Source organism: Panthera uncia, chromosome B4 (assembly GCF_023721935.1).
Source record: "Panthera uncia isolate 11264 chromosome B4, Puncia_PCG_1.0, whole genome shotgun sequence".
Classification (NCBI taxonomy): Eukaryota; Metazoa; Chordata; class Mammalia; order Carnivora; family Felidae; genus Panthera; species Panthera uncia.
The window spans coordinates 96,554,254-96,567,973 of record NC_064809.1 but is presented as its reverse complement, the minus strand read 5'-3'; the positions used below and the strand labels follow the sequence as shown (position 1 = coordinate 96,567,973).

The following is a 13,720-nucleotide window of genomic DNA, read 5'->3' as shown; positions in this document are numbered from 1 at the left end:
AAAATTAGCAGTATCTGGTACCTGATAAGAAATTATCTGCATAGAGAGATGCAAGAAAATATAGGCCAAAATGAGCAGAAAAATCAATCAATGGAAATCCAAACAGAACTGACACAAATGTTAAAGTTAGTAGAAAAAGCAAGAATGAGAAAAAAAAATAATGAAAAGAGCATCAGTGAACTCAGTGGGAAACTTCAAATGGTATAATGTACGTGTAATTGGAGCCTCTAATATTTTAATAGATAATGCATAAAATTTTTCTGTTTTAATTAAAATCTGCGGATACAAAAAGTTCAATGAACCCTAGGAAACATGAACAATGTGACACTAGGGCACATCAAATTGCTCAAAACCAAGGATGAAGAGAAATTCTTAAAATCAGCCAAAGGAAGAATACATATGATGTATATGGGAACCAAGAGAATGATCCAGCAGATTTCTCATCACAAATAATGTGAAAGAAGATGGAAGACGGTGCAGCAACATCTTTAAAGTTAAGCTTAGAATCCTACACACAATGATAATATCTAGCAAAAATTAAGGAGATCGAAAGTTGTCAAAAGATGCAAACTTCCGGTTATAAGATAAGTAAGTACTATCCATATAATGTACAACATGATTGATGAGGAGAACAAAGGCAAAAGAAATGTAGCTAAATTTAAATTACCTTACAACTTGCAGCCCATCAACAAATACTTGAGACAGAGCAGGACTTTCCTCTAAGAACTCACAATTGTATTAATATTAATGCTTTGCCAGAGGCAAGAAACAATTTTAGCTTGACAATAGCCAGATCTCCAGGATCCCGGAAATCTTTAACATATGAAAATCCTTTTGGAAAGTTACTTAGTCTTTACCACCGACACCCCCAACCCTCCCAACTTAGATGTATATAATCAATTGCCTTTACAATCCTAGCCCTGCTCTTTCTGCCCATGGGTCCTGTCCCCGTGCTTTAATAGAAACACGTTTTTGCACTGAAAACGTCTCAAGAATTCTTTCTTCACTATTTGCTCCTGGCCCACATCACATCACGATGACTATAGCTAACACTGCTGTATGATACATAGGAAAGTTAAGAGAGTAAATCCTATGAGTTCTCATCACAAGGAGAAATTTTTATCCTTTCTTCTTCTTTTTTTAAAATTATTTTTAATGTTTATTTATTTTTGAGAGAGAGAGAGGGAGAGACGGAGGAGACAGAGTGCGAGCTGGGAAGGAGCAGAGAGAGAGGGAGACACAGAATCCGAGGCAGGCTCCAGGCTCTGAGCTGTCTGCACCGAGCCCAATGCGGAGCTCCAACCCAAGAACCATGAGATCATGACCTATGTCAAAGTCAGATGCTTAACTGACTGCACCACCCAAGCGCCCCTTCTTTTTATAAACTGTATCTGTATGAGAAAATGGACATTAGCTGAACCTATTGTGTCATTCATTTCACAATATATGTAAAGCAAACCCTCATGCTGTATGCCTTAAGTTTATACTGTGATGTATGCCAATTATTTCTCATTCGACTGGAAAAAATATACAGTTAATGCAATCGCCTAATAGAGAAAAATATAAGGAGAAATAAAGCTTTTTTATAACGTAAAAAGCTGATACGATTAAAAACCAACAGACTGAAGCATAAGAAACGTTTATGTCCCTTAAGCAGAAGGAAAATGATACCAAGTGGAAATATGGATCTAAACAACGAAATGAGGGGCACCTGGGTGGCTCAGTCGATTGAGCGTCCGACTTCGGCTCAGGTCATGATCTCGAGGTTTGTGAGTTCGAGCCCTGCGTCAGACTCTGTGCTGACAGCTCAGAGCCTTGAGCCTGCTTTGGGTTCTGTATCTCCCTCTCTCTCTCTCCCTCCCCGCCCCTGCTCACACTCTGCTTTCTCTCTCTCTCAAAAATAAATAAACATTAAAAAAAATTTTCTTAAACAAAGAAATAAAGAGTACCAGAAAATGTAAAGGGTTAAATAACAAAAACGTTTACATGTTTACAAACTCAAACATAAAACAAGGTAAATGCAAAGAAGGCTGGTTTCCATTCAGGTCTTCTCCACCCTATTCCTTTCTTCCCTCTTGCCTTCAGCTAGCTATTTAAATTTAAACTAATTTTATGTATATCTTTTTATTATTTCCTTTGGAAACCAAAGCATATATATGTGTGTGTTTATACAGAATGCACATATATGTAAACATATACACACATACATAAATACCATCTTAATGAAATAAGATAGTCCTTAAAAAAATACATTCAAATAAGTGTGGAGGAAATACTGTATAGAAAATCCATGTCATTGACCACCCTAACTTATTAGAGATTAAAGTACATATTACATATTAAAATATTTTAATAGTTCTGTATTAAAGAGATCAGTTTATTGTTGTTTAATCCAGTCCAGTGTTTCCCAAACCTATTTGAAACCTCTTCCCCCTCAAAAAATTCTTTCCCATGTAGCAGAATAGTGCAGTTTTAAATTGTGCTATTTGCTGAATGTGATCTTATAATACTTCCATTTTATGTACTTATTTAAAAATTTTTTTTAAATGTTTATTTACTTTTGAGAGAGAGAGAGAGAGGGAGAGGCATGAGCAAGGGGAGGGGCAGAGAGAGAGGGAGACATAGAATCCACAGCAGGCTCAAGACTCTGAGCTGTCAGCACAGAGCCCAACGTGGGGCTTGTACCCACGGACCGCGAGATCATGACCAGAGAAGTTGGCAGCTTAATCGACTGAGCCACCCAGGTGCCCCGTTTCCATTTTATTTTCTGTTGGATAGAAAGGAACAAAGCTGGAATAGATATGTTTTACAACGTAGCTATACCTGCATAGTATATAGGCAAAACTATGCTGTCAACATTTATATTCATAGTTTCATAATGACATCTACATGCAAGAAAATTTATAGTCAGACATTCGTTTAAAAACTGTAAATTCTATGAATTATTTTAATAATCCAATGTTCTTGATGCTCATTCTTCAACAGAGTACTCTTTTTGCCTTAATGTCTATATGATGAAGGTCTACAAAAGACACCATCAGTTCAATGTTTTTGGAATTAAACTTCACATTCTATTTTTCATGGAAATGACAATCTGATATTGCTCAAATGCTGATTTCATTATTCACATCCTTGTAGAACATTTCTTAAAGATGAATACTACACACGTAGTGCTGTTTCACCCTTGAGTTCATAATAAGAGATCAAGAGAATCTCGATCCCTGTGTTCTTTCTTTTATCCGTAGTATCTCAGTTATGCAGTTGGGGAGTGCTAGCCAAAATAAGGGGACGGGGTGGGGAAACCTGTGCGAAGTTGCGGAAGTACGTCTATTAAGCCTTAGCGATGAAGACCAAGCAACTCCCAAACACCATCCTTCCTGACTCCCCACCCTTCATCCTCCACCCCTACCCTCCATTCCCCTATCCTCCCTCCCCCCCAATCCTTCCTCCCCCCCCCCCCCCACCCCCCCCCCCCCCCCCCCCAAAAGGGAGCTAAGCCTGGGCAAGATACAGGTTTAAGTTTTCCCTTCTCGTCCACGCCTATCACCCCCCTGAAGGATGATAGCCCGGCCAAGGTGTGATTCTTAAGTGCACGCTGAAAGTCCAGACTGAATTCATACAAATGGCTGCATCATATTTATCTGCCAGTTACCTTAGGATGAACCAGAGAAATAAGATCCCAACCCGGGGTTCTTTCTCACCATGTGTTGCATGTCAGCCGCGGCGGGCCAGACTTTGCCGCGCATGTCGTTGTGCGCCTTGACGCTGCTGTCTTTAAAATTCGTGTCTGTGATGGAGGGAACTTTGGCAGACGATTTACTGGCTACCAGACAGAGACCTAGCGTCCATAAGCAACTCAGTTTCTTCCTCAGAACCATAGCGGAATGCACAAGACGCTCTGACTGCGTGGACCAGTAACGGCTCGGCCAGCCAGTCCTCCGCGGCCCCGTGGGGACCACTCTCCGGGCTGGCTCCATCCTCCTGCACAAGCTCGAGCTCAGCGCGGGGATGCTCGGCTGGTTGGCCCCCCAGAGGGCTGCGCCAGAACCCGAGGCAGGACAGGCAGCAGGTAGCACGCGTCAAAGCGCTGCGCTACAGGAGAAAGCCTTGGGTGGCCCTCTGGTGCGTGGTTTTAACCATCCAGGACACTGTCTTAACCATCCAGGACGCTGTCTGAGGACCCAATCCAGAATCACTGGGGAGAGCTCCTGAACTGCAATCCAGATTGCAACACGTTGGCGACACGGTGTTATGTAAAAAGACAACCCGTATTAGATGCTGACAGTGGACGAGGCCGGCACAAAACCCTATAGATTAGTTACATAGCCTCGGTTTTCATATGTAGCTTTTTTTATACTGTTTTAAATTAACTGCAGTGTCATTCTGCCCATATCTCCAGAAACTGGTAATAAGTCAAGAATGGGCATTTTGTGTACTCCACACAGTATGATCCTAAATTATTACTTGGTCAAACATTTAATAATTCAATAATTTGCCTTTGTTTTCTCATTTGGAGACTGACCACCTAGAAAGATAAAGATAGAGAGGTGTGGCTAAGTAGTTCCTCTTGACAAAATCTTACATTCTTGATATTTGAGTTTGAAACAGAAGTAAACTTCAGATAAAGGACCACTTTAGTTGGCATGCTAAAGACTAAGACAGAATACATTTGGTTGCTTATTTTACCTATATTGCAATATAAATCAACTTCATTTGGCTTACTATTTTAAATCCATTATATCAGTTGTTATTCAATAATAAACCAGCATTTTTTGGTGACACTAAGTGACATTTTCAAGTATTTCTGTGTTCAAATAAATATCTTTATTTGATGATTTGAGGTTGTGTACAGTGTCATTTAATTCAAGTAAATACATATTTATATCTACTGACTATTCTAGTCAATAAATCTTGCCACTAAAAAAATCTTTGATGCAACTAGTTACCATTAAAAAAAATTTTTTTTTAAATGTTTATTTGAGAGAGGCAGAGCATGAGCAGGGAGGAGCAGAGAGAGAGACAGAGACACAGAATCCAAAGCAGGATGTAGGCTCTGAGCTGTCAGCAAAGGGTCCCACTCGGGGCTCAAACTCAGGAGCTGTGAGTTCATGACCTGAGCCGAAGATGGATGCTTAACTGACTGAGCCACCCAAGTGCCCAGTAACCATTTTTAATAAGTAAAAAGTAGGGGTGCCTGGGTGGCTCAGTCGGTAGAGTGACTTCGGCTTGGGTCATGGTCTTGCGGTTCGTGGGTTCATATGCCACATTGGGCTCACTGCTGTCAGCACGGAGTTGCTTTGAATCCTCTGTCCCCTTCTCTCTATGCCTCCCTGCTTGCACTCTCTCTCTCTCTCTTTCTCTGAAAAATAAATAAACTTTTTTTTTTAAGTAAAAAGTAAAACATTACGGGGTGCCTGGCTGGCTCAGTCAATGGATCTCAGGGTCGTGAGTTCAAGCCCCATATTGGGTGTAGAGATTACTTAAAAATAAAATCTTAAAAAAAGCAGAAAATTAAATTATAAAATGGGGAAAAATACAAGGATCCTAATGGAAATTCTACCTAGCAGGAGAGACAATATTTCTCATCTGTCTCTGCTGATGGAGAATTGCAATATATGTGACTAGCATTACTTACACAGTCCAAACTGAACTTCTTACATCCCACACCCTAAAACGGGTCCTTCCACAATCTTCCCTATCACAGTTAATGACGGTTTTATCCTTCTGACGGCTCAGGCCCCAAACTTTGGAGGTTTGGGTCCCTTGACAAATTCTGTTGTCTTTGTCTGTATATTTTCAGAACTTGACTACCATTCAGCATTTGAAAGGGCACTCCTTGATTTCATGGATAATTGCAATGGCTTCCTGGTGGACCTTCCTGCTCCTGCTTCCTAACCTCCCATGGTTTGTTCTCCAGACAGCAGTCAGAGTGATTGTATATAGTCTTGAGCATACTTAAGTACTTTCAGTGTCTACTGTGTTCTAAGCACTCTTCCTGGTGTTTGGGCTTACAACACAGGAAACAAAACAAGCAATCTGTTTTTTTGGCATTCTAGTGAAGGGACACAGGGAATAAATGGTGAGCATAATAAATTCTATGATTAAGAAAAACACCCTGATGATATGTATAGAAAAAATATAAATCAGGCTAAAGAATTTGGGAGCACTGGGGTGGAGGTGAGGGTGGCACGTTTGATTTCAAATAGAGTGATCAGTGTGGATGTCTTTGAGAAGGTGACTTTTGAGCAAATACTTGAAGGGGATGCAAGAGGGAAGTGTGTGGCTACTGGAGGAAGAGCGTTCAAGGAAGGAATTTAAGTACAGGGTAGAACTATAATACTTGGCAAAAATCATGTGGAAGATGGGAGAGCTCAGTGGTTATAGTTGAATTATTCTAAAGTCCTTGTATTCCTGGAAGAAGGGTAGAAATACGGAGTGATTTTGACTTTATTAAGTGATACATACATGTTAAACATTAAAAAAAAAAAAAACTATTAAAAAAAAAAAAAGAATACCAGACCTGTAGAGGGAAAACAATTTTCTCAGCATTTCTAGGACTTCATTCTATTGTCTCTATGTATATTTATCTTCCTATTCCAATATTTAAATACTAAGTCTCAACACAGCATCCAAAGTGATCCTACTAATATAAGTCAGATCACTCTGTTCAAAACCTTCCAACTGATGGCTTCCCATAGCACTCAAAGCAAAATCCTCACCAGCTATCCTCACAGATGAGGGAGCATAAGGCAAGCTGACGTCCCACAATCCCACCACCAACTCCCCCCCCCACCTTCCCCAAGTGGGAAATGTGGGACATTCCTCAGGTACTCCTGGATGCCCAAGAACCAAGGAAAGGGAAAAACCAACAGAGCTGATAGAGATCGTGTTCATGTAGCACAGGAGTCCCCATCAGTTTACAAATATCTTAGTAAATTATAAGAAAAAGGCAATCTTATCAATAGCCTAGCCTCCAGAAACCTATAGACTCAGTTTCCTGGAGCCCTAACATCACCCACCACACCCATCACAACTCCCCTTGATGTGGGGAACAAGGGCAAAAAGGAAATGGTTGAAAAATAAAATTTCTTTATAACCTGCAGCCCATTGACAAATACTTGAGATAGGCAGAGTATAACATTTCTCCAGGAACTCCTTATTATCTTATTGTTCATGGTTTGCTAGAGAAAACAAAACAAAACAAAACACTTAAGCTTGACAATAGCTAGGCTTCCAGTATCTTTTGAGTCCTCTTTAGTGTATGAATGTCCTTTTGGAAACTTCTCCTTGCCTTCACCTCTCCCAAGTCCCAAGTATATAATCAGTCACTCCTCACAACCTCAGTCCAGCTCTTTCTGCTCACTGGTCCTGTCTCGGTGCTTTAATAAAATCAAGATGGGGCGCCTGGGTGGCTCAGTCGGTTGAGTGTCCGACTTCGGCTCAGGTCACAATCTCGCATTTTGTGAGTTTGAGCCCCACGTCAGGCTCTGTGCTGACAGCTCAGAGCCTAGAACCTGCTTCAGATTCTGTGTCTCTCCATCTCTCGGCCCCTCCCCTGCTCATGCTCTGTGTCTCTCTGTCTCTCAATAATAAATAAACGTTAAAAAAAATAATAAATAATAACTTAAAAAAAATAAAATCAAGAATTCCTTCTTGGCTTGGGCTCCAGACCCCACCACTCCAAAACCACATCACTCACTGTAGCCTTCAAGGCCCTAAACAAGGAGACCCTTTTATGATCTCACCTCCAGCTTCTGTTCCCTTCCTTTTCACTCCTCTGATACTTGGGCCCCCTTGTTATTCCTTAAAAGAGCGGAAGGAACTGATGCCTCAGGGCACTTGCTCATTTCTTTTGCCTAGAACCCTTTCCCCCAGAAAGCTACATGCCTTGTTTATAACCTCTTTCAAGTATTTTCTCAAATTTCATCTTTTCAAAATACCTCACAGTGGTATTTTACATTACCCATCCTACACCTATCACTTCCTATTGTTTTTTTTCTGCCTTTATTTCCCCATAACCCTTATCCTCATATCATATGTAACTTACTTATTTACATTATCACTTCTCCCCTCAATTGAATGTAAGCCCCATAAGGCAGGGATTGCTTATTAGTATTATTTTTACTACTGTATCCCCAGCATCTCAACAGAGTTCCATATTCAATGAACAAATTAATAAATGAATCCTTTAAGATTCCAATCATTAGTTCCTTTTATGAACTACTCCAATTAGAAGGAATTGTCTGTCATTAAATTACCTCATGATCCTATATCTTATTACTTTCTCTTTTCCCCTATTAGTCAGGGTTACCAGAGAAACAGAACTAATAGACATATATTCCCACCCACTCCCTTTTACACACACATGTACACCCATAGATTTTAAAGAAATTGGCTCATACAATTGTGGGGGCTGAAAAGCCTAAAATCTTTAAGGCAAGCTGACAAGCTGAAGATTCAGATAAGAGTTGATGTTGGAGTCTTGAGTCTGAAGGTTAGAAACTCAGGCAGAATTTCTACTCAGGCAGAATTTCTATGTTGCACTCTGGAAGCAGAATGCTCTGGGAACCTTCTTTTAGGTACTTATGGAGGCTTCACCACAGAGGCATGATTGATGAACTCCTTGGACTTGGATGATTAATTCCACTGGTAGCCCCAGTCCCCTCTTAGGAGGCCTGAGGGTGGGACGGAAACTTCCAACTCTAATCACATGGTCGGCTTCATTGGCAACTGCCCTCCATTCTTAGGTGCTTTCCAAGAGTCACGTCATCACCATAACAAAAGAAGTTTCCTTGTACTCACCATTTAAGAAAATTCCAAGGGTTTTAGGAACTCTGCCAGAAACCTGGAGGAAGATCAAATATATATTTCTTACCATAAATCATAGTATCACAGCCTCCCCTCTTTTCAAAACCCTCTAATGACTTCCTGTCACATTTATAAAATCCAAATTCCTAGGTTTGGTTCAAAAGGCACTACATAATCTGACCATGGCTAATCTCTGCCCCCTATTCTACATTCTCCACTGGCTCCCTTGGCTTCAGCCACATCTATCAGCTTGGCAAGGATGCTCTACCCACTAGCATTTTGCACTTGCTGTTACTTTTGTCTGCAAAATTCCCCTCAATGAAGCTATACATGATCCTACAACTTCTATCTATCAGTGTTTATCCCAGTGTTTATCAGTGTTTATATTTTTCTTTATCACATTAATTGCTACCTGCGATGATAGTCTTTATTTAATGTTTATCGCCTCAGATTTTAACCTTCACTGAAACAGTGGTTTTATTTGCTTTATTTCTATATCTATAGCACCTAGAGCAGCTACTGAACCCATATGCCCTCAATAAATGTTAATTGACTGAATTAATGAGGAAATGAGCACTCCTTAACTTTCTAATAATGTATACAATTTTAAGCTAACTATCTTATTCATCATATACATACTAGAGGCTCAATAAGTATTTTAAACTCAATTTAAAAGGCAATACTAGGTTGGCTTATAGACTTTACTTTTTCTAACACTGGATGTATTTGCAAATAGTAGGTGTTCAGTGGTTGTTTGCTGACCTTCAAATGCAGGTTACTTTGGATCTGTCAATAACATAGTATAACATATGGTTAACATAGTATAACATATGGTTAATGTAGTATTGTTTTGTGTATAAGGAAATTAACTGGCTGTGATAGCAACAGAACTTTTGTGAGGAACTGTTTTGAAAATTGGCAAAAAAGTACAATTTATATGTAGGGGCCAAAGGCAGGCCACCCCAAAATGTGCAACTTTGTTATATTGATTATTTTAAATAAAAGTTACTTAAGTAGTCAATGCAAGAGAGCACTCTGACCTGTTCCCTGCTTTGTCTCCACTAAGCAAGAAATAAACCTCCCATGTGAAAGGTACTGTTCCTATACAAGGATGTAAGGTGACATCCTTATCCCCAGAGAAGAAATTAAGAGCCTAGAAGGGTATATAAACAACCCTTGTTACTTTTTATTAATTTACTACCCCAGAGCAATCTGTTTAGAATAATTTACTAAACTCCCCAAATTCAGTTTTCTTTGTTCTTTGTTTTGTCAATTCTTCAGATTTATTGTCTCTTTGCACCCAAAAATATAAAAACTGCCTGCTTTGGTCATTTCTTTAGGTCAGTTTTATTATTGGACCCCTCCGTGGGCATACCTTGCTTGGAACGCGACAAATCTCTCAAACCAGAACTTTCCTTTTATTGATGAAGGGTTAATGCCCATAGACATTGTGTGCAGAGCAAAAAATAAATGAAAATTTCCTGATTCCTAGTTTTGTTCCCTTACTCCATTGCATCGGTATTTTAATTTATATCTCTCTATATCCAAATATCTATGTACCTGTATGTATGTATCTCTCTATAATACTATATTGCGTCTTGTCTTTTTAAATAATTGCAAGTTCTGGGACGCCTGCGAGGCTCAGTCCTTAAGCGCCGACTTTGGCTCAGGTCATGATCTCTCTCGGTTCGTGAGTTCCAGCCCCATGTCAGGCTCTGTGCTTGCAAGCTCAGAGCCTGGAGCCTACTTCAGATTCAGTGTCTTCCTCTCTCTCTGCCCCTCCCCTGCTCATGCTCTGTCGCTGTCTCTCTCAAATAAACATTTAAAAAACATTTTTAAATAAAAAAATAAATAATTGCAAGTTCCTTGACAGCGGGCATTATAACATAATTTTTCCCCCTCATAATATCTCTCTAGGATCTAAACTCCTGGCAGAGGCTGTATAAAATTTGTTAAAGAGAACTCACTTAAAAGAATTACATACAACACCCGTGGTGGATCCTGGCTGGGCTTTGGTCCCGTCTCTGCGCCTGAGAAGCCCATATATAAGTGAATCCTCTTCCACTTCCCCGCCGGGATTTAGAGGCACCCTGGAACTGGTCCCCGGATGAGACTCGGAGGCCCCCCACAGGATTTCAGCAGCTCGCTTCGGCAAGTACCTCCGCGGGGTCGCTTGCTTCGCTGGCCGGGTTGGCCGAGGAAGTACCCCACTCAGTATAGGGCAAGAGGTGGCGTGGAAGGAGCAAGGGATTTGGGCCGATCATCTTTTCCTTGTATTTGAGAAAGGGTCTGGAGGCCCAGCAAGGGGACGCCAGTTGCTAGGCAACCTGCAGACGCGGGCCTGGGCTTGGCGGAGTCTACTGGGGGCTGTGCCTTTCCAGCTTGTCTCAGCTGTCTCAAGGGAGTTCTCGATGGAATCGCCCCAATGATACATACCTTTGCCACTTCCCACTCAGGACCTGCTCTTTACCTAGCTTGTTGGGTCAATTCAGGTTGGCTGTCGTTGGCTGGTGTCACACCCCAGTCCTTGAATCTCCGATAGGAAGAGGGCGGAGCATTAGTTCAGGTACTTTGCGTTAATGCATAATCTTAACCTTTGTGTGTGTGTTGGGGGGGGGAGGGGTGTACCGACAATTACTGTTTGAATTTAAGAATGACGCCAGGTTCATTCAGATACTTGGGTCTCTTATCACCTGGGCTCCAAGATAAACTTGGTCCTCACTTGCATGGAGATTAAATACTAAATCTTTTCATCTTTTTCTTCTCTCCTTGATTATGGGATGGATTTGACCAATTTATTCTTCGCTTTCTATTATGTTCTGATTTGGTGGAAGCAAATTATAGTCACTAATATCACTAACCAAGAGGGAAATGGTGATAATTGCAATTGGAAATAATTATCCTTGAGAAATGAGAAGAGTGGGAGGTGAGTTCTGTTCTTTTTGGTAGCACTAAAGATAATGTGGGAAGACTTGGATCTGTTTGTTAACAACATTCATGACGTGCCAGCTATAATATCTCTTGACTTGGGGCAGTCCGGATGGAGACAGAGCCATTCAGAAGTACTTTTCCCTGCTTCCCGCCACCTCTCCTCCCCAACATACCCCAACTGAGTATTCCCGTCCGACATGGACAGACTTTGGTGTGCATTCCAAAGATCGGCTCACAGGCCATTTATTTGAAATTCTTTTGCCACCAGGTTTAGGTTTCTGGTGTTCTTGAGTCTCTAGCTAATTCTCCTCTCTTTCTTCTGACCTGTACCACCAGCAAGGGGGTAGTGTTAGAAAGAAATCTGAAACTGGTATAAATTCATGCTCAGTAATAACTGGCAAATAACTTGGCAAAGTAAAATCCCCCTTTTTTGGGTCACTGATTCCTCAGTTTGGAAATCAGAAGATTGAGTTATTTCATCTCTGCAGGCCTGTCCAAATCTTAAGATTCTTTGACAGAGGTTTCAGGAGCCTGACTGCTCCAATTCTGTAGATCCTGGAGTGTTCCCTGTATGATGGCACTGCCCTTTCCTACTCCTGTGATATCTGAATGAACCGTTTGTATGCTGCCAAGGTCTGAAATAACGCACATGTGAACTGACTGAATTCACCTATTCGGCAAATAGTTATTAAGTTCCTACTGTTTTCTAGGCTTTCTGCTAAGTGCTGAGATACAAGGTGAGCAAAACCATAGTCCTTGCCTTTGTGAGGATTACAGTATAGCGTGAAAAATAATTACCATTTGTGCTTTGAATACCATATCTATTGTTTGAAGAACAGTATATGTAGCATGTGATCATGTCATTTGTGTGCCGAGAAGGGAAACTAAGAATATGTTTAAAGTGTGAACAGGTATTTGACTATACATTAATTTATTGACTAAATTAATATTTATTATGTATCTGCTATATTAAGGACATGAAATCCAGCTTCATGGTCTTGACAGTTTATTAGAGACACGAAAAGAGTTAATTACAGTCAAAACTAATGAGTGTTAAGCCTAGGGAAATACAGGGAGTAGGAAGTCCTGGAAAGAAGATTTAAATTTTGTTGTTTTTGTTATTTGCAAATGAATTATGGCGATGTAACGTGACCTGTAGTGATTTGAAATGGCTGTAATGGTTTCTCAGGTATAGGTAATTGTGTGGTTGGTGTGTGGAGAAAATCACTTAGCTGATTGCTCAGCTTCTCTGTTTTAACTTGGGTTTGTTGGTTGCCAACCATCATGGCAAATACAACACCTTTTGTGATGTGGTTAAAAGCAAACAACAGCCTTCTTTCCCCCCACCAAAGCAATAACAACTTTAAGAAAGTTGCTTACTTGTGAAAGATAGCTCAGGAAAAAAAAAGCCAAATTATTATCAAATCCAATATTGTGATCTTTTCCGAATATGCCTGCTGTTGGTTAATAAGTCTTCCTGATTTTACTCTTAACAGTAGAAATCTAGCCTTAGGTCATGGGATCCTAGGGGAGGGGACTATGGAAATGGGGTAAAAGGAACCATATAGCTAAATTAGTGAAGAACTGGGATATCTCAGTAAGAGGATTTCATTGCACTAAAACTACATTTTAATAATAATAATGATGGCTACCACGAATTGAATATGTTCCATATACATAGGAAGGTGAGAAATGTGGTAACATTAAACGCATTTTACAAATTAGACATATTGGCTCGGAAAGGTTAAATTCTTACCCAAGCTTACATTATGGGAAAGTATCAAAAAAATGAGGATTTTAATATCAGTCTATATAACTCTATGCTGGCACTATGCCATGCCATCTTTCCTTAAAAATTAAATTACTATTAAAATAAATCCCAGTCTAATAATAGAAAAAGAAAGTATGAATTGTTAAACAACATATCCTCAGTATGATTAAGGTTGAAGTGTGAAATAAAATATTCAAAATTTGGGTGACT

General features: G+C 40.2%; 2 protein-coding genes across 4 annotated transcripts in view; one reads left to right on the top strand and one right to left on the bottom strand.

The window, feature by feature from the left end:
• The window catches only part of GLIPR1L1 (GLIPR1 like 1), a 36,630-nt gene extending 32,635 nt beyond the window's left edge, over window positions 1-3,995 (bottom strand). Inside the window, exon 1 of the mRNA XM_049627454.1 lies at window positions 3,702-3,995. Within this exon, the coding sequence (XP_049483411.1) occupies window positions 3,702-3,977 (276 nt within the window). The 5' untranslated portion in view covers window positions 3,978-3,995. The remainder of the gene's footprint in view (window positions 1-3,701) is intronic.
• Window positions 3,996-10,975: 6,980 nt separating this feature from the next.
• Window positions 10,976-13,720, top strand: part of CAPS2 (calcyphosine 2) — a 57,185-nt gene continuing 54,440 nt past the window's right edge. For 2 of the 3 annotated variants that reach the window (XM_049627444.1, XM_049627442.1), the window contains exon 1: window positions 11,433-11,734. The gene's annotated coding sequence lies outside the window, so the exon portion shown is untranslated. Of the gene's footprint in view, window positions 11,375-11,432; window positions 11,735-13,720 lie in introns of those variants that run through there. The other variant, XM_049627443.1, reaches the window with a different exon arrangement.